This window comes from Clytia hemisphaerica, unplaced genomic scaffold (genome assembly GCF_902728285.1).
Source record: "Clytia hemisphaerica strain Z4C2 unplaced genomic scaffold, Clytia hemisphaerica genome assembly, whole genome shotgun sequence".
Taxonomy (NCBI): Eukaryota; Metazoa; Cnidaria; class Hydrozoa; order Leptothecata; family Clytiidae; genus Clytia; species Clytia hemisphaerica.
The window spans coordinates 696,263-722,437 of record NW_027103852.1 but is presented as its reverse complement, the minus strand read 5'-3'; the positions used below and the strand labels follow the sequence as shown (position 1 = coordinate 722,437).

The following is a 26,175-nucleotide window of genomic DNA, read 5'->3' as shown; positions in this document are numbered from 1 at the left end:
TACTGATCATGTACATTGAAAAATATTTGAGAAGTCAGTTCACTTTCTGTTTATTCTACAATATTTTTCGTTGGAATATGCGATAACCTTTGCTAACAATGAAAGTTCTACTCTAAATGCAAATGATAAAAAGCTACAGTATTTAACTAGCTGAATTAACCTTTGCTAACAATGAAAGTTCTACTCTAAATGCAAATGATAAAAAGCTACAGTATTTAACTAGCTGAATTAACAAGCTATCAGAGACAAGCTTATAACTGTCTCTCCTCCGTACCGGATTTTCAATCAGGTTTTGAGGTTTCATGTTAGTAACCGAACAGAAAAACGAAGGAGAGCTTTTTAATCTGATGGTTAACGAGAAAACGCTATTAAGTAGCATATTACTGATAACACAGATTTTCATTGATGGTTAAAAAAGAATTTTGATGTGGCATTTTTGGAACAGGGCTTAAGCGAATGGATAACGGAATAAAGAAGATATATTTTATTTGGGACAGAAAAGAATGGTTTCATAGCTTTTAAAGACCAGGTAAGAATATTGTTTTACTTTTTGCTTCCCAATGAAGCCCTGTCAACTAAAGTATAACACACACTGTTGATGGTTACCTACTGCTAACAACGTTGGGGTTTATAAACATCTAGGTAGACCCAGGCGGAAGAAGCAGAAACATCAAAACTAAGTTAACAGCATCCATATCCAGGTTAGAAATCTAAGAAATCTTCTTACTTTCAGTGTGAAATCACTTGATCAGAAAGACTTTTAAACGATGTCGTCTTCACCAGCACCACAAACGACTTCTACAACAAAATCAAAATTCTTGCATATGAAACTTTCATCATCCATCGAACGCAATTTCTATTGGATAATATGGCTAACATCAATCATCTATCCTTTCTATCACTCACACACAACCTCCATGAAGTATTTCGACCAAATCAAAGACGACTTGACGCCATCATGGTTCGGTCTCCATAAAGATGTTTCAGATTACGAATGGACATTTTGGCGATCGATGGCGTTCCTCCTAGCAGCATTATTCTCAATAAATTCAGCCATAGTATTTCTGGTTAAACGTTTTATCCCAGCAGAAAGCCAGCACCTGCTTATATTATTATCAACATTAATTCTCCAAGGAGCTGTCATATCCATAAAAGGACTATTAGTGGTTCTATTGTTCACCACACTCAGTTACTATTTGCTTGACCGTACCAAAAGGATCAGCACGATTTGGATTTCCTCGATCATTTTATTATACATTATAAACAACCATGATTGGAAAACCAAGCTTTTTGAATACATGAGAATCCATAAAGATTCATACGATCTGGTGAAATTAGTTCTCATGATGTGCATTTTAAGAATTATTTCGTTCTCGAATTTCTATCTACGATCGAAAGACCGGCAACATGATCTGGACCTTCCAAAGCTAATCACCTTTTGTCTATACATCCCTGTATGTTACAATGGACCTATAATCAATTTCGATACGTTTTACAAAGATGTATACCAGACTGCACGACAATATTCAATCACAGAAATCACCAAAGATGTAGTATACACACTGGCAAACATCTTCGCATTGGAAATCTTTTTTCACTTCATTTACGCCAATACCTTATGTGTATACCATGATATTCTCCAAGAGATGACAGTCTTTGATGCAATATCCCTTTTCTGGATACATCTCCACATTTTCAATATCAAATATTTCATCTTTTACAGATTCTCTGGTATATTTGCCAAGGTTGACGGAGTTGAACCACCTGGACCACCGAAATGTATTGCCTCCTTATACACCTTTGTGGATATGTGGAGATATTTTGATAAAGGCCTAAACACATTTTTATTTCAAAACATTTATATACCGTTGGGTGGTTCTGCCCAAGGTTTTGGTAAACAAACTCTGGCCTCTTGTCTATGTTTCAGCTTCGTAGGTTATTGGCACGGAGCTGATAAATCATTAATGTTCTGGGCCCTCACAAACTGGCTTGGAATCGTTATAGAGTCTCTTGGGACACGAATAATCAAAACAAACATTTATAGAAACACTATAAACAGATTTGGGTGTTTGGCTCACCGACGATTGTGTGCACTGGGCGGCGCTTTTTCAGTGTTCACTTTAATTTTTACTAATATGGTCTTTTTGGTTGGTCATGACTCTGCAGTTATTTTGTTATATAGGGTTTTCTCTGTTTGGCATTGCCCTCTGATTTGTTTATTTGTATTTTACTGTGGAAATAATTGTAGTATTGATGCTAGTTATACTTAAATTCATGATATTCATGACGTAATGTTTTCTACGGAAATGCCCCGGTTTTAGCCAATAGTGGCAAACTTAAATTAGACAAACGTTGTATAAATTTACCACTACTGGCAAAAACCGGGGTCTTTCCGTGGAAAACATTACGTCATGAATAGCATGAATATCTTTTTCTCAGTGCCCGGAAAAGGCACCTCCCTAATATTTGAAGCTCTAATAAGCGATAAAACTCTTTATAACTTTAGGAGGGCTAACTTTCTTCTACTTCACTTTCAATGGGGATGAGATTGCTATCAAAATGTTCAATGGGAGTTCACTTTCAGGGAGTTTACAAATTTGGGCGATTTTCAACTAAATTTCTCAGTGGGGGTATGCTTCATCGGGTTTGTAAGCGAGAATGCATTTAGGATTATATATATTCATAATTATCAGGACAAAAGAGATTAGAGACAAATAAAACAACATACTGTATAATTATAATTATAATTATAATTTTCATCGCAACCTTTTTAGAATTTCAATGTGTGCTGACAGGATTTAGTATGAGCTGTTGATGCACCCTTTTACTTTGCAGTAATCCGCGACCTTCGCAGCAAACAGCTCCCGAATCTACCAAACATTTACCATTTTGAAAGTGTTACTATATTTGTGGTGTTTGTTTTGAAGATCCAATTAGAATCTTAGTTTCTGTCTTTTTTCTATGAACATTCCAAAATACATTTGAATTGAGGATTTCTTTTCAAATCTAACTTGTTGATTGGTTTTGAATCACAACAACGGAAAAATCCATGACATCCTTCCACAAATCCTACCGTAGATATCTGACTTACAAGTCACAATATATCGGAAATCAAGGAGCTTAGTAACCAACAACTCAGATTTCAGTTTGAAACAGAGTTTGAAAACAAATTTAATTGAATTGCAAAATATTGCATTTTTTGTTTTCCAGAATCCTGTTTTAGTATATTTAATCTTTTCGGTACTGTTTTGGGATCAATCTTCTGAAACAATCGAAGATCGATTTCATTCTTAAAGTCTATATCATTCGGAAAGCTGGCGATAAGCATCCGATAATTCTTAGGTTTCCGTATGTAAATTCTAATAACAACAATACAATTTGCAGTATAAATAAGAATCAACCACCTGACAAACTCATTATATCTTCAGTTACCAGACACACAGACAGTAGTTGAACTGAAAAGAAACGCAATCAACAATAATTGTAAAAATGAAGCTTTCATTTTCAATATTGTTGAACCTGTCCTTAATGTTTATTCTTTATCAATCTGGAGATTGCACTCCAAAGAAAGGTGAACATAAAGACATTTTCCCAAGAAGAAAACGTCATAAGAAACAACATCAAAAACCGACAACAACTCCAACAACGACAACGACGGAAGAACCTGAAAGTGAGGCTAGCAAACAGATACAGCGCATGTACGAGTTTGGACAGCAAATCACCGACAATGCATACTCGTTCACCATCGAAGAAGCATTTGAAAACACACCAAATCGCTCAATGTCATTTATAGCACCTGAGTTTCCATCTTGCAACAAAACAATTCCTAAGAGGTTGGAACAAAAGATCAATGAGGTGCAAAAGCTTATAGACAGAAGTGGATGTGACAACGGTCTTAACGCAATGTTAAAATCACCAAAAAAGTCGTCGAAATCAAAACACCGACAATTCCGTCATCATAACGTCCTTCATCGGCGACCATCTCGACGTTTACATCATCTTCTTTTCCGACATCGTCGGGAAGCGAGCATGTGTTTGGAGATTGTTCCGAATGTGGATGGAAGTGAATCTTGCATTGTGGAATGTACAGAGAAGGGAGCAGTAGTGAATGGTGTTTTGCAAACTTGTACTGAATGTTTGGTTTACACGACATTGCCCAGTGATGTGTAAGTTATTCAACAATTACGTCACCAGCAACATTTGCCTTGTTTTGATAGCAAGTTTCATAGTCTCTTCAGTTCTCAATGCAGTAGCGTAACCAAGGGGGCGCAAAATTTGTGTAGGAGCGCAGATTTTTATGACACTGTAATTATCTTTTTATATTATGAATAGACATTTACAATGTCATAAAAATCTGCTCTCCTACACAAATTTTGCACCCCTTCTATCTACGCTGCTGCAATGTTTTCTAAGCCTTACTCCATAACTCGAAATTCCCTTAACTCGAACAAATTTGTGTCCTCCGGGCGTGTTCGAGTTATAGAGACTCCACTGTATCTTTTTATATCGGATGCGATTTATATTTGATGTACATTCATCAAATGTGCATAATAATGCATACCACCCTTCTAAAAACAAGATAAAACTTAATCCGAAAATTGATTTTGCAATGGATCTATGTGGAGTCAGATCACGCAAACAACAAAGTTTTTCATTTTTTTGAAAAACTAATATTTCGCTTCACAACAAAAGCATCATCAGAGTGATAGTAATACTGAAAATGTTGAACAAAGTTCTAAAAAAATCACAAATCAACTAGCGGAACAAATTCAAGTCACTAGAGGCTTTCAAACAACAATCAAAGTCAGCTCAAGTCAGTGGTTGTATTATCATAGTATATCAATCATAAAACGTTTTTATTTTTTAGCTACCCGAACGTTATCAAAGAATACACCTGCGATATCACTCCCGGAGCGTCGTTCGGTGGGAATTTATGTTTTCGTGGCTCGGGAGGCTGTGTAGCGAGTTTCACGCAACTGACCCTTCTTCGCGACGTCAATGGCGTTGGTCTGAACAATAAAGATCAGTTTTCCTCTTACACACAACTTCAAAGGACTGGGTGCCAGTGCCAGATGTTTGAACGTTCACCATACAGTGGAAGTGTCAGATAAGAAGAAATATATAATTTTTGCTTTTCGCCGTTGTCCATCCTACGTTGTATTCATGATATTCATGACGTAATGTTTTCTACGGAAATACCCCGGTTTAGCCAGTAGTGGAAAATTTTAACTAGACAAAAGTTGTATAAAATTTGCCACTACTAGCATAAACTTTAAAATGAAAAATATTTTTATCACTTATGACTCATTGTTTGTTTAGTATCGTAAATTTTTGAACGGAATAAAATTCTGGTCATTTCAAAATTCATTACCAAAAGTTCAAGTTTGGGATTTTACACACAGACATTCAAAAAGTTGAGAAGAACAAATATTTAGTGTAAGAGAGTGAAAATTCTTTTTAATTTGTGGGTTAAGCTTTATAAATTCGTAAAAATCTAGTTAATTTATGCTTCGAAAGCTATATGAAAGAAGATTGGATTCCAGTCTACCCGGATTAAATTGCGTAAAACATGGTCGTTGCATTGAAGAGAACTTAGAAGTCTTCTCCAAACCTGCTTAACTCAAACCCGATACCTTTATGGTGTTAGAGTTGGTGATAAGTGTAAACTGATAAATGCGTCCTACAAAATAATAAGTATCCATTATCACGGAAATTCATTCAGTAAGATTCATGATATTCATGACGTAATGTTTTCTACGAGAAGACCCCCGTTTTTGCCAGTAGTGGCAAATTTTCTACAACTTTTGTCTAGTATAAATTTTCCACTACTGGCTAAAACCGGGGTATTTCCGTAGAGAACATCACGTCATGAATATCATGAATTTGATCATTTCGCGAGAGAAAGCAACAAAAGCTTAAATAAAGCTTTTCCTTCCAACAATTTCAATATCTTCTCCATCTTTTTCTCCGTCTTTCAGAAACCCAATAAGTTCTTGTGTGAATTTTTCGATTCAATAAATATTCTACAACCAATATTCCAAAAGAAATTAAAGTTACTCCACAAAGTGCAATAAAAACTCCCCCAAAATATTCTTTACCGATTCGAACGACTACATTGTTATTATTGGTTGCCCCTGGCGACGATCCTTTAGACGTTTCAACGCATTTATTTTCCATCCATTTTTGTTGCAGTTGTAAAAAAAATTCTTGGTCTTGATATTTCAAAATTAGCGTGGAGATTTGGTTAGCTAGTTTTGACCCTTTTTGTACAGCCAACCCTGAACCACCATCTTTTATCGACTCACCAGCAAATTTGAATCTACAGTTTGTGTCTTTAGCGATATTGTGGTATGCAATGAAGTAATCGTGTATGATAGCTTGCAGTTCTCTAAAATGATTGATTAGTGAAATAAACTCGAACACAGAATTGGCAATCTGATATTCATTGACAAATTAAGGGAGACAAAAATAGTCTTTTTCAGAAAACGAGGAGTGAACATCTTGTAATCTGATTTTTAGTGATCTGATTTCTCAAAAACCTTCAACCTCATTGTGCTATTTCTGTGTTGGCATTCTAAGATAGGGAGATTTAAGTTAAGACTATAATGGTCCATACCCAGTAGCCAGTTGCTCAAACGCTTTTGATGTATTTGTAAAATTGTAATCTTTCATGAACTGTGCCATTCGATTCCACACAGGATCTTGACTGTTGGCAAATAATTGGGTGTATGCCGAGTTGGCAACTGTACCATAACGAAACTCTCGTGTTGGATTTTTGATCTAAATAATATAAAAATAAGAGGAAACCAATCAAATTTAAGTATGAATCCAATTGGTTTTCAAGTTTTAAAAAGTGACAGTTCTTGTTAGAATTTAGTCTATAAGAATATTATGAAATTGGTAAAAGAATTAAGAATATAGTAAGAATATTACCATCATAACAAACTGAATCTAAGAATGCTAAATTTAGGCTAAATTTGGGGCATTTTTTATTTTTACATCGAAATGGCCAAATGTTCTTTATCGTTGTTCAACACTTTATTCTTGCTTGGCATCAGTGTCGTGGTGGCAGGGGGGCCAGAGGGGCCAGGCCCCCCCAGCGGAGCCCTTTTGAGAGGGGGCGCCCAAAAATAAGGGGCGCCAAGAAGGATTTTTCAGGCGCCCATATCGAAAGATTGACAAATGAAAAAACAAAAATGGCGCCCCTCATCACCTCAAAAATTTTCTGGCTCGCTTCGCTCGCACACTCCCTTTTTTGTATTGTATTCGTAAGTAAAATGAGCGTATATAGAGGGGCGCCAAAAACAAAAAATCTTTTAAAAGGGCACCATATTTGCCTTGGCTACCCCAGAGAAATTTTCCCACCACGCCACTGCTTGGCATAACGTTTTAAATTTAGGTTTGCTTTAGATCCTGAGAATACTGTTATGGCATTTTAGGATGATTTTTACCAAAATGTTAAAAATATCCATGATGAAATGGATATACTGTACACTATTCTTATACAAAAGCGTGTAATCGTTACAAGCAAGTCTCCCTAATTTTTCATTCCCACTGCCAGTAACAAAACCCCTTGTCTCACACCCCAATGAACTTTCTCCCACAGTGGGAATGAAAATTTCCAACGAAACCCCAATGGTGATAGAAATTCTATAGTTTCAAGCTTTAAAAACTACAGTTGGGATGGTTTTGGAGTGCAATTTTTTACATTGAAATTTATTTTTTAACGGAATTAATGAAATTGTAGGGTCTTTTTACCACCGGGGACGAAATTTTGGCCAAATATTCCAGTGTGTCTGTCACACAGGGGTGAAGAAACCAGTAAATGCCAGGTTCATGGATACCGGTTCTTACCAGATACAAAAAATGAGAAAGCGAAAGGAATGCATTTCATTAGAGGATTGTCTAATTTGTTGCTATGCGACCGAAATTCTCGATAACGATAACAATGTATTTAACTGCGTATTGAATTACACATGAAACCACAATTAGTTATTTATCTTTGAGATGATATCAAGTTCATTTGAACAACAAATTGATCTGTTCGATTGTTCGTAAATTTTTCGAGGTTATTTCACTGGAACTTCTATTTTTGAACGGGCCCTTTAAAACGGTCCAATGATAACTCTTTGTATGTTAAAAATCCTTTCTAACGAAGAAAGCGTTCAAAGAGCCATTTATAGTTCCCTAATGTTTGGGATCAAGGCTTGTCACAAAAGAAAACCGTTTTTTATAAGAACATCCAACATTTTTGAAGCCATCGGATGTTCTTAACTTTTGGAGTTTCAAGTCTTAAAAATGTTCTTAATTTCACCATTTTGCCTAGACTATTTTTGCCGTGAGTGTTTTTGCCAATTTTCCTAAGAAATCGGGTGTTTTAGAGTCCACAAAGCCTTAAATTGTTCTTAGCTTGTTCTTGATATTTTGGCCATGGTTCTTATATAGTTTGTTGTTCTAAAGAAATCAAATATGAATTTATCCATTAACCATAAACAAGTTTACCAGTGTATATTAAAAGAAATAAATTGTGGCGGAAACTTGTATCAGGTAAAGACGCAAAAAATTTTTTTAAGGCACCCCAATCATAAAAACGTCAATGCAAAAACTAATAAAAAACTGCAAATACATCGGTTGCAAAATTAAAGTCTGATAACAAATCACGCTTTTATTCGAAATTTTTATGTGCTTGTTACATGACATTTATTTCTGATTGGTTCGAGATTATTGACACTAATAAAGTTATCAGCGTTAAGTTGTAAAACAAGGAACATGGGAATAAAATCACGTGAACTTTTTGGAGTAATCACATGTTCGCATCCTGTGTATTCACCCGCAGGTTGATACGTGTAGATAAAAAAATGAATAGTAAGTTATACCTTTGGGTCATCGAATCCAGATATTCCAAGACTTCGTGTAAACGTTACACTATTTGCTGTCAACAATGCTGTATACGTTGACATGACAACCAAGGTAAACATAGCAACACTCAAAGCTATGACTTTCGAACTCCAACTAATTGGATTTTTACCGCCCATGTCTCTTTGGAAAAGTAAGCCCATAATGTAGGTAAAACTCTCACGAAGAGCGTACTGTTTTCCAGCACCTATCCTGTCCGTAATTACAATAATTAATACGGTACAACTCGGTACGACTATAACTCCAATCCATAAATCAAGTGCGATAGCTTTGAAAGGTTCTAGATTAGCAAAAGGTAGCGCTTTCTCTTCCAGTATACTTATCAATATCATACCACCAACAAGGAAAGGTAGTGAATAGCTTACAGCCTCAGATCGTTTTGTGTTTATAGTTAACGAGGCTAAAGCCAAATCGGCTTTTCCTTTAACCAAATCACCGACCATGCCAACCCAAGAACCGTTCACGATTTCTCCATATTTTCCATCGGCGACAAAATATAAATAAGATTGAAACATTAGATCCTCTTCTAACGATTCCAGCATATCGATCAAATAACCAATGCAACAATATGGTCCTTTATTGTTTGGCTTCCAGCAAATCTTACCAACAACGCACGAACCATCTTCAAAAACATTCGAAAAATTAGCAATCATCATATAAGGTTCTTCAACTACTGTTACAACCCTCAATTGCAGTTGGTAATTTTCCTGTACGAATGATGAAAGTGGATATGATTCGATGAGGTCTCGGAGTTCAAGACTGGTATAATGTTGGTGCATAAGGTCGTGGTAGTTGATGGTCCTCCATTTATGGTATATTGCATCGTGTATGTAGAAGTCAAAGTTCTTTTCTGTCGGATCACCGGAGCTGAAAGATTAATATGAACTGAATAGATTGGACTTTCCAGAATCGGATATCCAGGGGGTAAAGTGTCTTTTCAAGTAAAAGATACGATATCCAGGAGGTAAGCATCTTTATAGAAAGAATATCCAGGGGGTGAGCATATTTTTAAGAGTGGAGATCCAGGGGTCTTTAATAATAAAGTAGGATATCCAGGGGTTTCGATACTTCGAAAAATCAATATCCTCAACAGTGGGGTAAAAAGTCTTTCTGGAAAAGCCCATTGGTCATGCTTTTAAAAAACAAGAACCCTTGAAACCATCACCGCCTCACCCACCCACTAAAGCATTTTACATTTAAAATATTAAAGTTTGGATTCTCAGTCACCTTATAATTAAGTCATTTTTCCATCCCCACCAACTTGGCCTGATCGTCTTGGTCTTACTTTAAAAGATACTTTAACAGTTCACTTGAATCGGTGTACAAAATATTAATGTTTTGAATTCTCGTCAAGATCTGAGATCGACGTTTACTCGGACGTTTACTGCCTAAAGAGGGCTGGATTGAAAAAAAAAACAAATACTTTTCATTGTTGCCATCTTCAACAGCCACCACCATACTCGGTAAACTTCCCAGGAAATACATTGGCTGTCGACTGGTAATGAAAAATAAAGGTTCTAAACTTGAAATTAATAAACCTTTGGTTAATTCTAATAACAAAGATGTCGATTCCAGCGAACATAAGATGACAAATTTTTGAATTCCATCTCTGAGCCATTTCTCGATGTTGTTTTCAAAGTATTCTTTTTGCATCAGCTTTGGTACCAACCATATCTTATGTGGTGTCCTTTGCACACATTGTTGCGTGTATAACTCTTTTGTATAATGTTCATTTTCTGTTAGAATAACCAGGGTATCGGTTTGACCAAATAGTAAGGCCACATCCAACAAATCACAGACTTGTTGTATAGAGTAATATTGAGAACTACGGTTCCCAGGGTTTCTCAAGGTCTGTTGGATAATGCTGCAATTTTCATCTTGGCATTGGTTAAGGTTAGATTCACATCCAATATATTTGAGCACTAATAAAATCCATAGTATCATGTTTTGACTAAAATTTAAATCAAAATAACACGAGCTTTAGCTATATATTTTTGCCTCAATATAATTTGCAGCGGAGACAAAAAACGCTATGACTTTTGAAAAAATTGTTTTAATTATTTTTCGCATTTATGACGTTCTAAGATCAAAGAATTTCTGATATAAAATAATATATTTTGATAATATTCCACTCAGGAACAGCCGGAATATCTATGTGCAAAACCGCTATCTGATTCGAATTCTATAATAAGTTTCCCCGCTGCACATTATATCGAGACAAACTTTACGTGTACAACTTACCTACCTACCTACCTACCTACCTACCTTAAAACATTTTTTAAAAATATTTTTCAATACGCAATTGCTTGAGTGGGTCAGTGAGTAATAATAAATTTTCCAAACATTTTGATTTCCCAATAAAGAACTTTTTTTTCCGATATGATTTTGAATAAGATTCTCATCATTAGAAAAAGAAATTTAATTTCTAAAAACAATAATCTTTTTCATTATTCTTTATGAGTATTTTCATATCAATCTATCCCGTGAAAACTTGAGATGGAATGAATATGCTTTTTTCCCCTAATTTGAGGGAATCCGATATTTTTAGGGGCGATCTTTTATTATAATTCAATATATCTATGAAAATTTCATTATTTCATAATCATTTTAAAAGCAAAAAAAAAGCCTCTAAAAATTATGAAACTTACTCAATATCAACTGATCAAATATTTGAAAATATCAAAAAAAATCGATTGCTCTATTTGAAGACTTTAAAGTATCACAATTTCTTTTGATTCCCACTTGTAATTAACCTTTAGAAGCCGCTGTCTTTTTTGAAAAAGGCCAAAAATTTCATCATTTTTTTCTGTAAATTTATTTTTTCAAAGGCAATTTCTCGACCAGGACAAAGGATTCAGGTATCAACTTTGGTATCGTTGGAAAGCTCTTTCTTTCAGCTACAAAAAATAGCAGATTTTTTTTCTCTGAATCTCAAGTGGTCAGGAGTTATGACCAAAAGACTGTGTATCGGTAAAATGACCTTTTCAAAACGTATATATACGTATTCTGGCTTCTAAGGGTTAACAGAGACTCATTTTTTTTTTCTTTTTCATTTAAAATGCCTTTATCTACTTTCTCTTAGTACCAGTAGTCATTTTGGACTGTTTGGACCAGTTTTAAAGATTTAAAAAATTTTTATTAACCTTTAGAAGCCGCTGTCTTTTTTGAAAAAGGCCAAAAATTTCATCATTTTTTTCTGTAAATTTATTTTTTCAAAGGCAATTTCTCGACCAGGACAAAGGATTCAGGTATCAACTTTGGTATCGTTGGAAAGCTCTTTCTTTCAGCTACAAAAAATAGCAGATTTTTTTTCTCTGAATCTCAAGTGGTCAGGAGTTATGACCAAAAGACTGTGTATCGGTAAAATGACCTTTTCAAAACGTATATATACGTATTCTGGCTTCTAAGGGTTAAGGTAACAATAAAAAAGTCAGATTTCTCGACTCAATTTTGGATTTATTTTGTGCTTTTAATATACGAGATTGACGTCATCCGTCACCCAAACACCTCTTTATCACTCACAAGCCTCTGGAGCTGCCACTTTCTTTCTTTGAAAATTTTCTACAACAAACCCCTTTATCACAAACCCGAACCCCACTGAAAAAAATGGCTAAAATTTCGTCCCCGAAAATTGCCCTACTACACGTTTTTTTTTTATTAAACACCTAAAACTTGGCTGAGCCTGGCTGTGTTTATTTCCTTAGGATTTTTCAGCCTGAAATGTTCTTAAATGCGTTCTTAATTTTTCAGATTACTCTAAATCGGAAAAATCATGCAAAATGAAGAGCACTTAAAATTGGTAAAATTTGGACAATATTTGACTCTCGATTTTAGAATATCCATCCCTAAGTTCGGTTAGAACTGCTTGAAAAGAGGAAAAAATTGTCTTTTTTTTTCCAAACCGAGGCTGGGCATGTTCTTACAGTGTTCTTAATTTTTCGACGAATTTCAGCCTGAATGTTCTTATAAACTGGGTTCTAATAAAAAAAACAACGTGTATTTCTTTGATTTAATCCCCATTTGAAATTTGAGTGAAAAATTTCACTCCAAAACCATTCCCACTGGATTTTTCGACTAAGGAACAAAAGAATTTCGATTGAGATTGAGATGAGAATGTTTATCCCCACTGTGGTCACTGTGGTTTAGTAAATAATTTCCAAAGGAATCTTTAAAACCCACAAATAGCTGAGGTTGTTAAAGTTAGACTACCAAATAATCAGAAATAAGTCTTGAGATGTTTTTATCCATTAAAATATTCTTCATTTTTCGTTTTCTTTAAAAAAACCGATTCTTCTCTTTCTCTCCTTCTCCTCATTTCAACTTAACCAGTTCAATAAAATTTATTGAGCATTTAATGCCGTACGCATAGAAATCATAGGTAAAATAAATGACCAAAAGAGATGACCATTTGATGATGACCTCTTGTGAGTGAGGCCGAATATATAGTTTTTCTTTTTTGATAAACAAAATGAAGCTTCTATTCATTCTGTTTAGAATGATTTCCCCCATGTAAAAAGTGAATCAGTGACTGTCTTTCGAATACAGTAGATTTCTCAAAAGATCAATCATCTTAAAAACTTGTTTACTTCCTTGTATTGAAACTATTTTGTAATTCAACATCGAGTCTGATCGTGACCTAACAAATACTCAATTCTTGATATGCGTAAGTCATTTTTCTAGCGGAAACACCCTAAAAAAGCCGGGATTTGACCTCTCTCTGTTACTAAAAATAGAAACACAGAGGTCAAAAACCGGCTTTTTTGAGTGCTTCCGTTAAAAAATATGACGTCATCTTGACTTACGCATATCAAGAATAACCAATAGCAAAGCGGGCCCTAGCAAAGCTAATTTGCCTCTACATTTCGCCTAAAAATTTTAAGAAATCTTTATGTTGACTCAAATATAATTGATTTTTATGGATTTTATAAAACTATTTACATGCATGATAATGAAATTTCTTAATAGGAATCTAAAAAAATATAAAAATATGAAAATTAAAAATCATATGAAATTTCGTAAAACAATATAGGCAATATTATTATTTTATATATATAATGATTTTAAGGGGTTTTGATAAAAATAATTTATCGGGGAATAAAAGGTCGGAGGAATGCAAATTTGCCCCCGATAAATTACGTAAGCGAGATCAGATATCACTTTACAATATATGGAGGCGCCACCAGATGGGGCCGACGGGCGAGAATTTTAGCCCTTCTGGATCGCCTAAAACAGGTCTGTTTTAAGGTTATTGAATAGAATTTGGCTTGATAAGTAAATTTTCTTCTTAAAACTGTGGTCGGGCCAAGACCCGACAGCACACCCCCCGCTGCCGCGGCGCCTAGAGATTTACAATAAAAAAGAAATGAAAAAAAGGATAATCTAATGTTAATTTTGTACACGTTGCTATAGTTCTATACTGATGAAGCTTTCTTAAATCAGCAGAGGTTTTGCGGGAACCTCGCCGTCAATATAGTCAGGTTCCAACAAGGAATTTCAAAACAATCCAAAATTACCATTAACCATGGGTTTTCTAAATTCCATGTTTAACTGAAAACACCCTTACAAAAAAACAGATCTGCATTTTACAGTTTCAGTGTAACACGATTCGTTCCAAATTAAACAAAGGCACTTCAACAAACAAATGGAATGGGAACGAAAGCATGAACGAACCAATCACAATGGAGGTGAAATCGAAAACCTAAAATTGATGAATGAAAATATTTTAAGCAATAAAAAGAGGTCAACTTTTATACCTAACCCAATTCTCAAATGAAGTTAACTATTTTCGTTTTCATTTCCGAAATATTTTCAAATGTTTTTTATTTGACAATAGTCCATTTCTGATTATATTTTCAAGGAGCATAAAAGTACCATATAATTCAAACTATATCAAAGGCCATTTTTGTCACCGCTGCAAGTTATATAGAGACAAGCTTTTAAAATGGATATTTATTTCTTGGCAAAGACAACAAGTGAGAAGGCTAGGGATTTCCAAATTTCCCTCAAGAAGAGAATATGATTTGCCTTACGTTTAATACGAAAATCGGGCTATGACCTTGATGAGTATTCCATCAAAATTTCATTATTGAATATTTGATTATGAAATCTATTTTATTTTATTGAAACACTTTGATAATTTTATTTTGTCTACAACAAATTTTCAAAGAACTGGAGGATCTTCTTGAGCCAACCTACTGTGATAGGAAATGTAAAAAAAAACAAAGAAGATTTCCTATAATTATATCTAATTTTTAAAAGGGGAAGAACTTTTTACTTACCCAAACAGAGTCTTTATAATGATAGAGATTGTGTTGCTGACTCAACACATATCCAATGACGTTATCATGTAAAAGGTATGCACCCAGGGTTAATCGTGAAAGTGGGATCCAGGCTTTCCATGATAAGAAACCATTTATCACACCTAGAAAATACAAAAATATTTTGTACTCTTATTCCTTCTCAAATTGTTTATATTTATTTCCGAAAAAATATAGCGCATACATTGTCCATATAGAACTCTATTGCTCGAATGATATTTTCTGGAACCATAATTCTGCATTATTTTCCACTTTATTGATTGAATCTTTAATTAAAGGTCCAAAGAGATTAGTCATCACAAATTATTGAAGGTAATTCACCGTGGTTTAGCGTGGGGAGAAATATTTGGTGTGATTTTAATTTCTAGGATCCTAATTGAGTCATTTTAAAAAGAAATCCTGTACAATTGACTTGAAAGTTTTCAATAGTGTTTGTGTTATTTTCGTTGTTGTTTTCAGTATTGCGTCATGAATACCCAGCTGGTACACGACGTTGTTTTAACGTTGTATGGACGTTGTGAACATTGAATAAACGTTGAAATTGCGTTGCAACATAGGAGATACATGGTCGAGGGCATGTATGAGAGAACAAAAGGGCGATATTGAGCGAATAAGGAAATACAAAAGATTTTTCGATTTTCTCCTGTGGAGCTGTGGGAAATGAAATTATTTTTTACAAAAGAAAACGTAAAGGGGGGGTTTGTACTTTTACGGTATGACGGGATTGGCCCTTTTTTAGTACGGTATTACGGGATTTGACGAAAAAAGAGACGGGAAAACGGTATTTTAAAATCAGACGGTGACGGTGTTTAGGTACATTTTTGTGCTGTACAAGCCGGTGTGACGGTGTTATTATTTTTCCAATTTTCGGGATTCCGGGATTCAGCAAAAATTTTGACGGGAAAACGGTATTTCGAACCCCTACAAACCCCCCCCCCCCCCGTAAACGTGGAGCACAACTTATATGAATAGTTTTGGGTTATTCAGCATTTTATTACACGTTTCGTTAATCCTGTTAGCTCAAGCCTCCATCGGAAAACACCCTTTAAGGTAACATGGCTTATCTTACCTCCCATGCCATAATGGCAGGAATAAATGACCCATCCAACAGCTAATGACCAACCAATGATATGTAAAGATCCAAAAGCCAAATTTTCACTGTCATTAAAGAATACAGGTTTTTCTTTGTACATGGACGATGGACCGTAAATGCATAGATATCCTGTCACAAATGCTGCAATCCAAAGAATTACGTTAATTCCCTATGAAAAAATAGGACTTTAAGGTAATGACCTGGAATTATTGTAATACTAAAGATTAAAGATTCACTGCAGTTTTCAAAACTAGATATTTTTGCATGTTTGCTTTTTTAAATTCAAAATCAGCGCATTCAAGTGTAAGAAAGAGCCATGATCGATTAATTTCACGACTGAAAATCGCCGAAGGTTCTAGTGACATTGTTAACATACCAAGATAGCATTCTAGCTACACTAGACTCTCTCTCTAATTCGAACTTCTATCATTCGAATCTTTCTTTAATACCGACTAATTAACTGTCCCGTCCAGGAGATAACTCTGTAAAATGCTTTCTTTAATTCGAATCTCTCCGTAATTCGAACTAATGAGATCCCTTCCCCATTCAAGTTCGAATTCGTAAGTGTTAACTGTGTTGAATAAATGTCTTTTAAAATCATACCTTCCTATACTTCGACTTCAGTTCCAGTTTTCTTGAGAACATATACCCGATGAGAATTCCGATTAAGTAGGGTGCTATTCTGGTGTACGGTTTGTCATAAGTTTCATCTTGAGGATCAAGTCGGACATTTCTAGAATCAATAACAACGAGTTTCTGTATTTGCATTCTTGAGGACGGCTGAATGACTTAAGCACTACACAGGCTGCAAAATTAAAAGTCTGAAAACTTTTACTCGAAATTTTCATGTGCTTGTTACATGACATTTATTTCTGATTGGTTGTAATTAAAAGTTGTAAAGCATGGGAATAAAATCACACGAACTTTTTCGAGTCTAATCCCATGTTTTGACTGCAGCCGTGTATTTGGAAAAACTCACAGTATTGACACGCAAAATCGAAGACGGTAAAATTGATCCGTGTTTGGTTGGTCAGGATCTAGACAAATCAGAAACCAACCACCTCCATCATAGAAAATACCCTGATACAGAAACTCACTTGCATCTTTTGTTTAGGGACCCAGCTGGCACAGAACGTTGTTTCAACGTCCATCGTCCATCTAATGTTCATAACGTCTATATAACGTTAGATGAACGTTGAAGCAACGTTGCGTACCAGCTGCAGAGAGGGTAATGATAGGTTCATTGGTTTTAAGTGTAAAATGTCTCATTACTTTTGACTTTCGAGACAGGTTTAAATGTTATAAGATACTCTTGGGACTCTTATTACACCTTTTCGACCGTAGCTGCCAATTGCCGCGCGGGCATTTTTTTCCGCTTTATCCCACTAAAACCGTCCCAGTCCTTTTTTTTTGCACCTATAGACAATATAAATGTGTCAAAAAAGGATTGGATCGAGTTTAGGGGGATAATTGAATAATTAAGTGGTACGCGTCTGACCACGCGACTACGGTCGAAAAGATGTATTACTAGAATAGGGTTGAGATATTTTGCAAAAGTAAAGACAGATGTTACTCACGCTCTTGGATTTGGCTTCAGTATCCATCTCAATTGATAAGCTGCATGCATGGCCGGGTAATCGTTGTAATCAATGAGAGCCACAGTGACACAAAAACACATGAACACGCCAATGAAAATTACGAAGGCACCACTCCAATATTTCCATCGGCTATTTGCCAACTTTTTCTCAAGGCTAAGGAAAGAAAATTGACAGCTCGCTTTTAGTCTACCCTCTTTTGATATCGTTTTGAAACCACATCAGAGTTCAGAGTATTTAGCCTAGCTCAATGATGGCAAAAAAGTGTGCAACGAATTTTCTACGCGTCAACTATGCGTCAAAGATAGATATCAGAAAATATGCTACAGTAAGCCAAGCCATTTAAAAGTTACTAAACCCCTTTATAGCCCTGCAATACAACTGTCAATCATTTTTAAGAAAACTGATTGGATGATATACTCTGTAGAAACTCTATTTTCACTTCTCGTTGGAGAATTTTTACAGTTTAATATTTTAGAGTTAATTGAATTGATTTCATTTTGGATTTACTTGAGAATTTATTTTGGTATCTCCTGTGGAGCCATCTATACACAGTGCTTTGGAGCTTATGTGTCAGTAAGTTTTTCCTATATTTTTTGACTTGTAATTTTTCCCGTTTTGTACATTTTTTGGTACTATAGATTCCCTAGGATCCTTTTGATTTTTCCTTGTATTTTGGTCACCTTTTGATATGGTCTGTGACTTTCCTTTAGTCGATTTTGTCATTTTCCTAGCTATTTTCTGGTCACAGACCGTCTTTTGGGCATTACATTTCGTCCTTTGGTCGTATTGGTTTCATACTCTATTTCTGGCATTGGCCCTTTCCATCCAGAACTGGCTGATTTCCGAAACTCGGAACTTAGCTATTTTTATTTTATTTTAAATTTTGATTAGACTTTCTTTGTATTTTTTTCTAGCCTCTGATTCAATGAAGAGCGTTGTAACACACCACACTGTTTCGGGCTTCCACATGGACAGAACTTTTCCATAATCGAAAAAAACACGAGACTCTAATCCTTAGGATCCCCACTGGACATTGCAAGCAATAGAAACCCCACTCATCAAAAACAGAAATTCTCATCCAAATTAGCATCTATTTCTTTATGTGTTCCTCATATATTAAAAAATTGCAACCGGTCAATTAGACAGGGTTGTTCACTTACTGGTAAATCGAATACAGAAAAACTGGGGAGAGGATGTAGAACTGCATATCGTTTGCCAAATACCAAGATATCGGATGGCACTATGAAGAAAAAACATTAACCTGAAATGAATAAATCTGGTGAATAAATCTGGTGAATTCACCTGCTAGGACATGTGTACAGGGAGTCCCGAATAAAAGTCATTTGTGTTCGTAGGTGGTTTTTTTAGGTCTACGATTCAGACTAGACATTTACACTAAAAAAATGTTTCTACTTGTAGTCATGTTCTAACGCAGGACCTTTTTTCGGGACACCCTGTAGTTACATATATTAGTGCGATCAAAGTAATTTAGGGTAGAACCATTGAAAAGTAATTTACCATACGCCAAAATGATTTTGGATAAAAATTACTGATGTACAAGAAATTAGTCCACCAATATCGTTGGCAACCCTTTTGTCCCCCAGTTGGGTCGTCAAGGATACCAAGAAGATCGTTTTGAATGATCACAGGGATGACATTATACTTGAACAATAAGATGAACATGAATAGTGGTGTCACTCTAGGAAAAGAGAGTTTGAAATGATAAGTCTACATGTATTCATGATACATAACTACATGAATCTTACTGGTCATTTTATTAACACGAATTGAAAAATTTCGTGTTGATAAAAAAACCTCTTAATTAAAACCAGCCGTGGTGTCCTTGAAAAGGCAATAAAATTTGTCTTAATTTTTTGCCTGTTAATTTCAAGGCCGTTGAATACTTGCCTAGTAATATTCGTGTAATAAGGTATACATTATGTAATATTTTATACGGAAATACCCCGGTTTTTGCCAGTAGTGGCATATAAATTTAAACTATAGAAATGTATATAAGCCAACGCAATTTTAGGTAGGTATCTACATACACTTTCGGCGCTAAATTTTACTCCTATAATTAGAGTAAATAAAATCAAAATCGAAAAACACAAAATACACGCTCCTTATATAAGAACAATTTTATAAGAACACAAGGCTGAAAATAGGCCAAAATCTAGTAAGAACAAATTAAGAGCAAATAAGCCTGGAAATTTCAAAAATTGAGAGTAACCAAGCCTGAGTCAAAATTTTGATTCTTATTAGAAAAAAGCTTATCTACAATATATTTCGACAACCGTCAAACGAGCATTCGAGGAATTCTTCTAAGGTTTTCGAAATGCAAAACGAATCTTACCTTAGGAATCTATGCAGATAGAACATCAGAAGGTCCAATCTACCTCCAGTCTTGTCTAATCGCTTTAAAGAGAGATACCCCACCAGTAATCCACTATGGACAAAAGAATAAAGAAAGAATGTACTGTTTATTATGACAGCCCTGAACTTTTTTCCACAGCGGGGATGAAAGTTCTATCAATTGGGATTAAGATAGAAATTTCTCCCAGCTGGCACACAACGTTTTTTCAACATTTATCTAATGTTCACAATGTCCAAATAACGTTAGATTAACGTTGAAACAAAGTTGTGTGGGATTGTTCTAAACTCAAAAATAATCCAGAGGGCTTTGAAGCGTGTTTTCACATTGTATTACAAATAGAGATGGGATTCTTAGTCGATATCCAAGTGTGGCTGAAACTTTTGCATATTTTTCCAACCGGAGACAAAATGTTTTGTCTGCGACACAGGGGTGTATTATGACATGACGACCATGCTGGGTATTACGTTTATTTGACAGTTTGTCTTTTATATCTCATATAGAAATTCCATTTCAATTTCAAACAGGAACAACATTTTACCTTCTAAACAGGGGTTCTAAACGGTTTTAGTTTATTTCCGAAAAAGTTCAATCTTACCCAACCAGCCAGAAGGTATCCACTGCAGGGTAAGCATTCATGATCACCAGAGATGCATATCTATGGATCACATCTTTAATCTTGAAGTAGTTGCCTTTGGAAAGAATGAAAAATAACTTAAGAATTTTCAACTGTATGTGATTGATTATGGAAACGATAAAAAAATACTTCCGTGATTGATCAAGTTTTTCAAAAGAATATTATCAAAGGTCACCATTGCGAAAAACCACTTGGAGCCATCTTGTCAAATTAAAAAAGTAGGTTAAGATTTAGCCTGAACTATCCCTATTCATCGATTATTTATGTTAAAAAAGCCTTGTCTTGTGTCGCATTACTTTTTCAGTCAGCGATGAAGAATTCTTTGGTACAGGCTATTCAAAATTGAGCTGATGCTACTTACCAACTTGGGAATTATTCATGTTCGCATAGGCGTGTCCTACAATGACCCAAAACATACTGATGACTTTGATACCGTTGATTGAACCGATCGCTCCTTTGGGCATGCGCGTTGACATCAATGCACTGATGTTACGTGGAATGGAAAACGCTAAAAGCATCTTGATGTGGAGAGGGTCTAAATGATGGAGATTATAAAAATATAAAAATATTGGTACCGTCGCATTCTCAAAACAGAAAGACCAATCTCAAAATGAGTCTCATTGCATATTGAAAATCTTTCTAAAGATGAACCTTTGACAATGAAATTGGCCCTTTCATGACCCAGGACCGAATCTCGTTGTTGGTTTATCTAAACAATTCTCAATTCTTAAATTATCAGGGGGTGGGTTAGGAGAATGTCGGGTATGTGTACGAACTGGATCGCAAAAAACTTACCCTTAGAGAGTCAAAATCAGCGAAATAGAAGCCCTTAGAGAGATAATTTTCGAACCTGCTGGAAGCTTCTCATCGCTTTCAAACTTCGCCTTTTGTTTTTGATTGTATTCATCAACCAATGTTCCAATCAAACCAAAAAATAATAGAACACCAATAATCGCCCTAACAATCAAGCAAAATGAGATGTTTGTCTTTGTTTGTCTGGTATACACACATGGTTCTCGGTTTTGTTAGGTGCAAGGCAAATTTCACCGCTTTTCAAGTGATGAAAATTATGATTCCCTGGTATAATCAACCGGGAACAGTTTACCAACTGACGGTATGCGCAGTGTAAAAAAAATTCTTTTAGAATGGAACCTTTACAATCATACCCTTACAGTGCATTTTTCTCGAATTTTCAAACGCTTTTAGACTAAAAATATCAGAATTTTCGGGCAAAAATTTGCAATATTTTACTGGAATTACTGAAATTATCACAATTAGAGTTTATTTATCAAAAATTCCACCCTTACAGTACATTTCTATACTATCTTGAAAACATAGCCTTAATTAAGCACCGCACAACCCCGTCGTTCAATTTGCCTGACTGCCCCCTCCCCGGGATAATTAATCATTACACTAAATTTGCTGAGAGTTCACCGGCAAAGAATCCAGAATTAAATTTACATTATAGAGTTTCGATCAAAGTTGCGCGCGTGTTCACTTTATAAGAACATTTGGAAATGTTGTTCAAATCTTACATGCAAATATTGAAGGCCCTTTCTTCATATGGATATTTCTCCTTGGCACAATTGACAGGTAGTGGTAATGTTTTGGACCAAGATTTCGATTTGAATGTGATCTGACCTGATAAATCTGTTGAGATGAAATAAAAAGCGAAAATATAATTATTTTAAAAATCTTTACAGACAGTACCGACACGAATTCCCCAAAAGAAACCATTGAAGTAACCCCTTATATATCGTAAAATAGTTTTCCCTCGACACAAGCTTCAATTTCTTTTGTACCTGCTGTTGGACTTAATTTTAAAAATTTGGAAGAAAACTAAATTACAATCAAATCAATAAGATAAAATTTCAAAGATTAACTGATATTGCAGCACTTTGAATTATGTAACAATTTTTTTATGTTTTGTGAAAAATGATGAAAATAAGAACATGTTAAGAACATTTTTAGGCTTCAAACTTAAAAAAGTTAAGAACATCCGAAGGCTTCAAAAATTTCAGAAGTTCTTATAAAAAAACGTTCATAGTACTTCACTTACATTCCTTAGTAAAGAATTGAATAATGTTTAGTCCATCATTTTCGTCGCATTGTTTTGGTAAACAAAAACCATACATCGCATCGTGGCCCTGGTAACGAAAAAAGCATAGTACCACTGAGTTTGAAGCCCAAAGGGGCTAGAGTTGGAACTTCAAGTAATAGTGAAGCCTTAAGATTTGCCCCGTATTGAGAAATTCTTTGTTCAAGCCACACGGGTCCCCTGTTCTGGATGTGAAATAAGTGGCTTCATTTCTCATCCAGGACAGCTTTGTATCCAGTCCCTTGGGAGCTTTGAAATTAATGAGTAGTTTTTCACAATATGGAGTCATAAACAACACCCTGGAAACGCAACAATAGAGTATCTTAGAGGCTCGGTAGGGGAAGCACTCAAGGTAAATATGCCGCACGTATGGACCTACCATACGTGCGGCCCTTAAGGGAATATTTTCCAAGCTCCCCAATTTGATTTTTCGAATTGCTCAAATTTGCTCAAATTATGCAAAATGTTCTCTGCGCTGTAAGGGTCCGATTTCGAAGTCCAAATTTTGGGTCGTACGTATGATGGTTTTGCAACTTACAAATGCTCCTCCAGTCAATTTGCTCATATCCATATTGGCGATACAATATTTAGCTGTTTTAATTTTGGAACATTGATCAACTGCACCCATCCATCTTTGATTGCCACGGAAAATACCAGGTGGTAGCTTACTCCATGAATCGAATACTGGAAATTAAACAAAATATTACGAAAATCACAATTGTGATTGCTATTAAGGCAGGGCTCAATAAACCCAATAACCCCCCCCCCATTTGACCCATGCTTGTAACAAAACCGAACTTGTAGCTTCTGAGTTCCTTTTCAAATCGTCTGAAATATTCCATAATATAACACTTTCGGAATTCACCGTTCAGTTTTTTACCGTTACCTAACCATACAGGGCGGACCACTTTAACTTACATTTGACACACTCTAAGTCGATAAGCAGAATTGCAAATGCCATCCTAAAGGCCTATTCATACTCAAACAGCGTCCAAGAGAGCTTATCGGTTAGAAAAAAGTCAAATTAGAGAGGTTTTACTGTAATTTATTTATTTTTATGGCTCCTCTCCACTCTCGATTATTATAAGACATTCTGAGACATTAGAAAACTTTGCTCTTACGTTGTAATATGGGATGATTTAAAGTATCCAGTGCTCTCAGTCCAGCCATATTCTCTGCCGTTAGATTCGGTGTTGGGAATGTCATATCCAGAAATGCATCTTGACACTTCCTGCTCAACACCATCGCTGTCGATGCGTTTAAAAAATCTTGAACCAGTTGCCCTATATCCAATGTTTTAAGGAAATCATCTATTTTGACATACTTTATTAACGACATTATACTGAATTTGCCTTCTGATTCTAATACTTCAGCCATCAAGCCTTTGATATCAACATCTTGGGTTAACTTGTTCAAATCCAGTTTCATGATAGTTTTTGCATACTGAGGTACATAATCATTTAACAGGCTCTCAAAAGCTGGATCTTGTTGCAAAGCACTCCATCTCACACTTTGGACCATTGTTGTGGTATCGATTTTAGCAATAGCGGTTTTGAGTTGAGGGATTCTGGTCGTCTCGTTGCGTGTATCGATGTAGATTCGAATGATTTCGCCAAGGTTTGAGCTCTGTGCAAAAGCTTTCATATCATCAACGTGTTTCAAAAGTTGAACAAATCTTGGATCAATATCATTGTTATCAAGAATGTTTGTCACATTTGGATATTGAAGAAAAGTTGTCACATTAAGTGCTCCCAATGCGACATCAACATCTGCGTTTTGTAAAATTGCAACCGGTAAAGTTTCATTTCCAGTAAGATATAATTCAATGACTTTCCCAATATTAACACCATTGGTCATCAGCCGATCCAAATCTAAACTTGGCAATGCAGCAAATACAAGTTCTTTTTGATCTGCAGTTAGCCCTGGTGCCGTCTTCAGAGTCTCTAAAATATGTTTATTCGATTTCAAATTATTCCAATGTATACTACCAGCCATTTTCTGAGTATCAATCAACTTCACCAGTGCCAAAGCTTGCTCAGAGCTTGACAGATTCTGACTCATAAGTGGTCCATAGAGTTTATAAACTTCTCCAAGCTTTATAGAACCAAAAAATCCCGACATGTTTACATTCAATAAAGCAACCTCCAGTAACTCTGGTTGGACACCACTTTCCTGTATCAACCTTGTAACATTAGGTTGTTTGAAGAATTCAGTAATATTCAATGACCTTTGGACAACATCAAAATTCATCGTCTCGATGAGAACCTTCATAGTATCACCACCTGACATTGCAGTTGTAATGACCTTGGTCATATCAAATCCATCTCTTAAGAAAATCATTAAATCTGTTGTCCGAACAAATGCCTTGGAGAAAGCATCGTTTATGGGTAGACCATCCAATTTCTCATCATCCAACAAGCCAACCAAACCTGATCGCAGCTCTTCAAGTGTCTTGGCGTTTAAGACTTGGGCGAGTTTATTGAGCAGTTCTGGATCAATTTGTTGACCATGGCTTTCAGGAATGATGAATAGAACGATGCATAATGCAAAGATGATACTTTTCATCATCTTTATTTTATTCTTTTGTTTTGATACTGTCTTTCATTTAGTGTATTTGTATCTGAAATTCAAAAAAACAAATGAATTCAATCTCTTGATGGAAATGGGAACCAACATGTGTCCCTCGTGAGACACTTTTAAACTAGACAAAAGGTGTATAAAAAGTTGCCACTACTGGAAAAAACCGGGCTCTTTCCGTAGAAAACATTACGTCATGAATATCATGAATACACATATGAACCCTTATTGCTTTATAGGAGTGCTCTTGTGAAAATAGTAAAGATACCCTTGCATTGAAGCGATAAAGTAACGACAATATAGTTAAGTTATTCGAATGCTCAAAATAGTTTGCTTGCACCCTACTGCAGAGCCGACCGTGTCGCTAAGGATTGATAGGCTATTATCTTAGCCATTAATTTACCATTTCCAACAAGCTGCAAACACATCGTTTAGTAAAATGGAAATTATTTGTAAATTACTTTAAATTTCACTCATTAATTTTGTAGGAACATTATAGCTCATGAGATGTCATGAAGACGAACAAGAAGAAACATGCTAAAATCTTTCGTGATCAAAAATCAACAAC

At 35.3% G+C, this 26,175-nt stretch overlaps 4 protein-coding genes across 4 annotated transcripts; 2 read left to right on the top strand and 2 right to left on the bottom strand.

Annotated features, from left to right (window-relative positions):
* The first annotated feature begins 295 nt into the window (after positions 1-295).
* Positions 296-2,741, top strand: LOC136807935 (protein-cysteine N-palmitoyltransferase HHAT-like). The gene is made up of 2 exons (XM_067064556.1): positions 296-529; positions 734-2,741. The coding sequence occupies exon 2, from the start codon at positions 768-770 to the stop codon at positions 2,268-2,270; it is 1,503 nt and encodes a 500-aa protein (XP_066920657.1). The 5' UTR covers positions 296-529; positions 734-767; the 3' UTR covers positions 2,271-2,741.
* Positions 2,742-3,444: 703 nt separating this feature from the next.
* Positions 3,445-5,256, top strand: LOC136808012 (uncharacterized). Its single transcript, XM_067064650.1, has 2 exons — positions 3,445-4,166; positions 4,868-5,256. The coding sequence occupies exons 1-2, from the start codon at positions 3,490-3,492 to the stop codon at positions 5,109-5,111; spliced, it is 921 nt and encodes a 306-aa protein (XP_066920751.1). The 5' UTR covers positions 3,445-3,489; the 3' UTR covers positions 5,112-5,256.
* Positions 5,257-5,927: 671 nt separating this feature from the next.
* Positions 5,928-10,860, bottom strand: LOC136807858 (glutamate receptor ionotropic, NMDA 3A-like). The gene is made up of 4 exons (XM_067064478.1): positions 10,340-10,860; positions 8,877-9,783; positions 6,617-6,780; positions 5,928-6,388 (listed from the first exon to the last, which is right to left on the bottom strand). Exons 1-4 carry the CDS (start codon positions 10,858-10,860, stop codon positions 5,944-5,946), a joined length of 2,037 nt encoding a protein of 678 aa, XP_066920579.1. The 3' UTR covers positions 5,928-5,943.
* A 2,952-nt stretch (positions 10,861-13,812) lies between these two features.
* LOC136807934 (nose resistant to fluoxetine protein 6-like) lies at positions 13,813-25,652 on the bottom strand. Its single transcript, XM_067064555.1, has 15 exons — positions 24,152-25,652; positions 23,569-23,714; positions 22,992-23,079; positions 22,468-22,582; positions 21,783-21,889; positions 21,294-21,467; positions 20,894-20,987; positions 20,278-20,370; positions 19,443-19,623; positions 19,085-19,164; positions 17,904-18,077; positions 16,930-17,059; positions 16,303-16,495; positions 15,195-15,337; positions 13,813-14,614 (listed from the first exon to the last, which is right to left on the bottom strand). The coding sequence occupies exons 1-15, from the start codon at positions 25,596-25,598 to the stop codon at positions 14,507-14,509; spliced, it is 3,273 nt and encodes a 1,090-aa protein (XP_066920656.1). The 5' UTR covers positions 25,599-25,652; the 3' UTR covers positions 13,813-14,506.
* Positions 25,653-26,175: the final 523 nt, after the last annotated feature.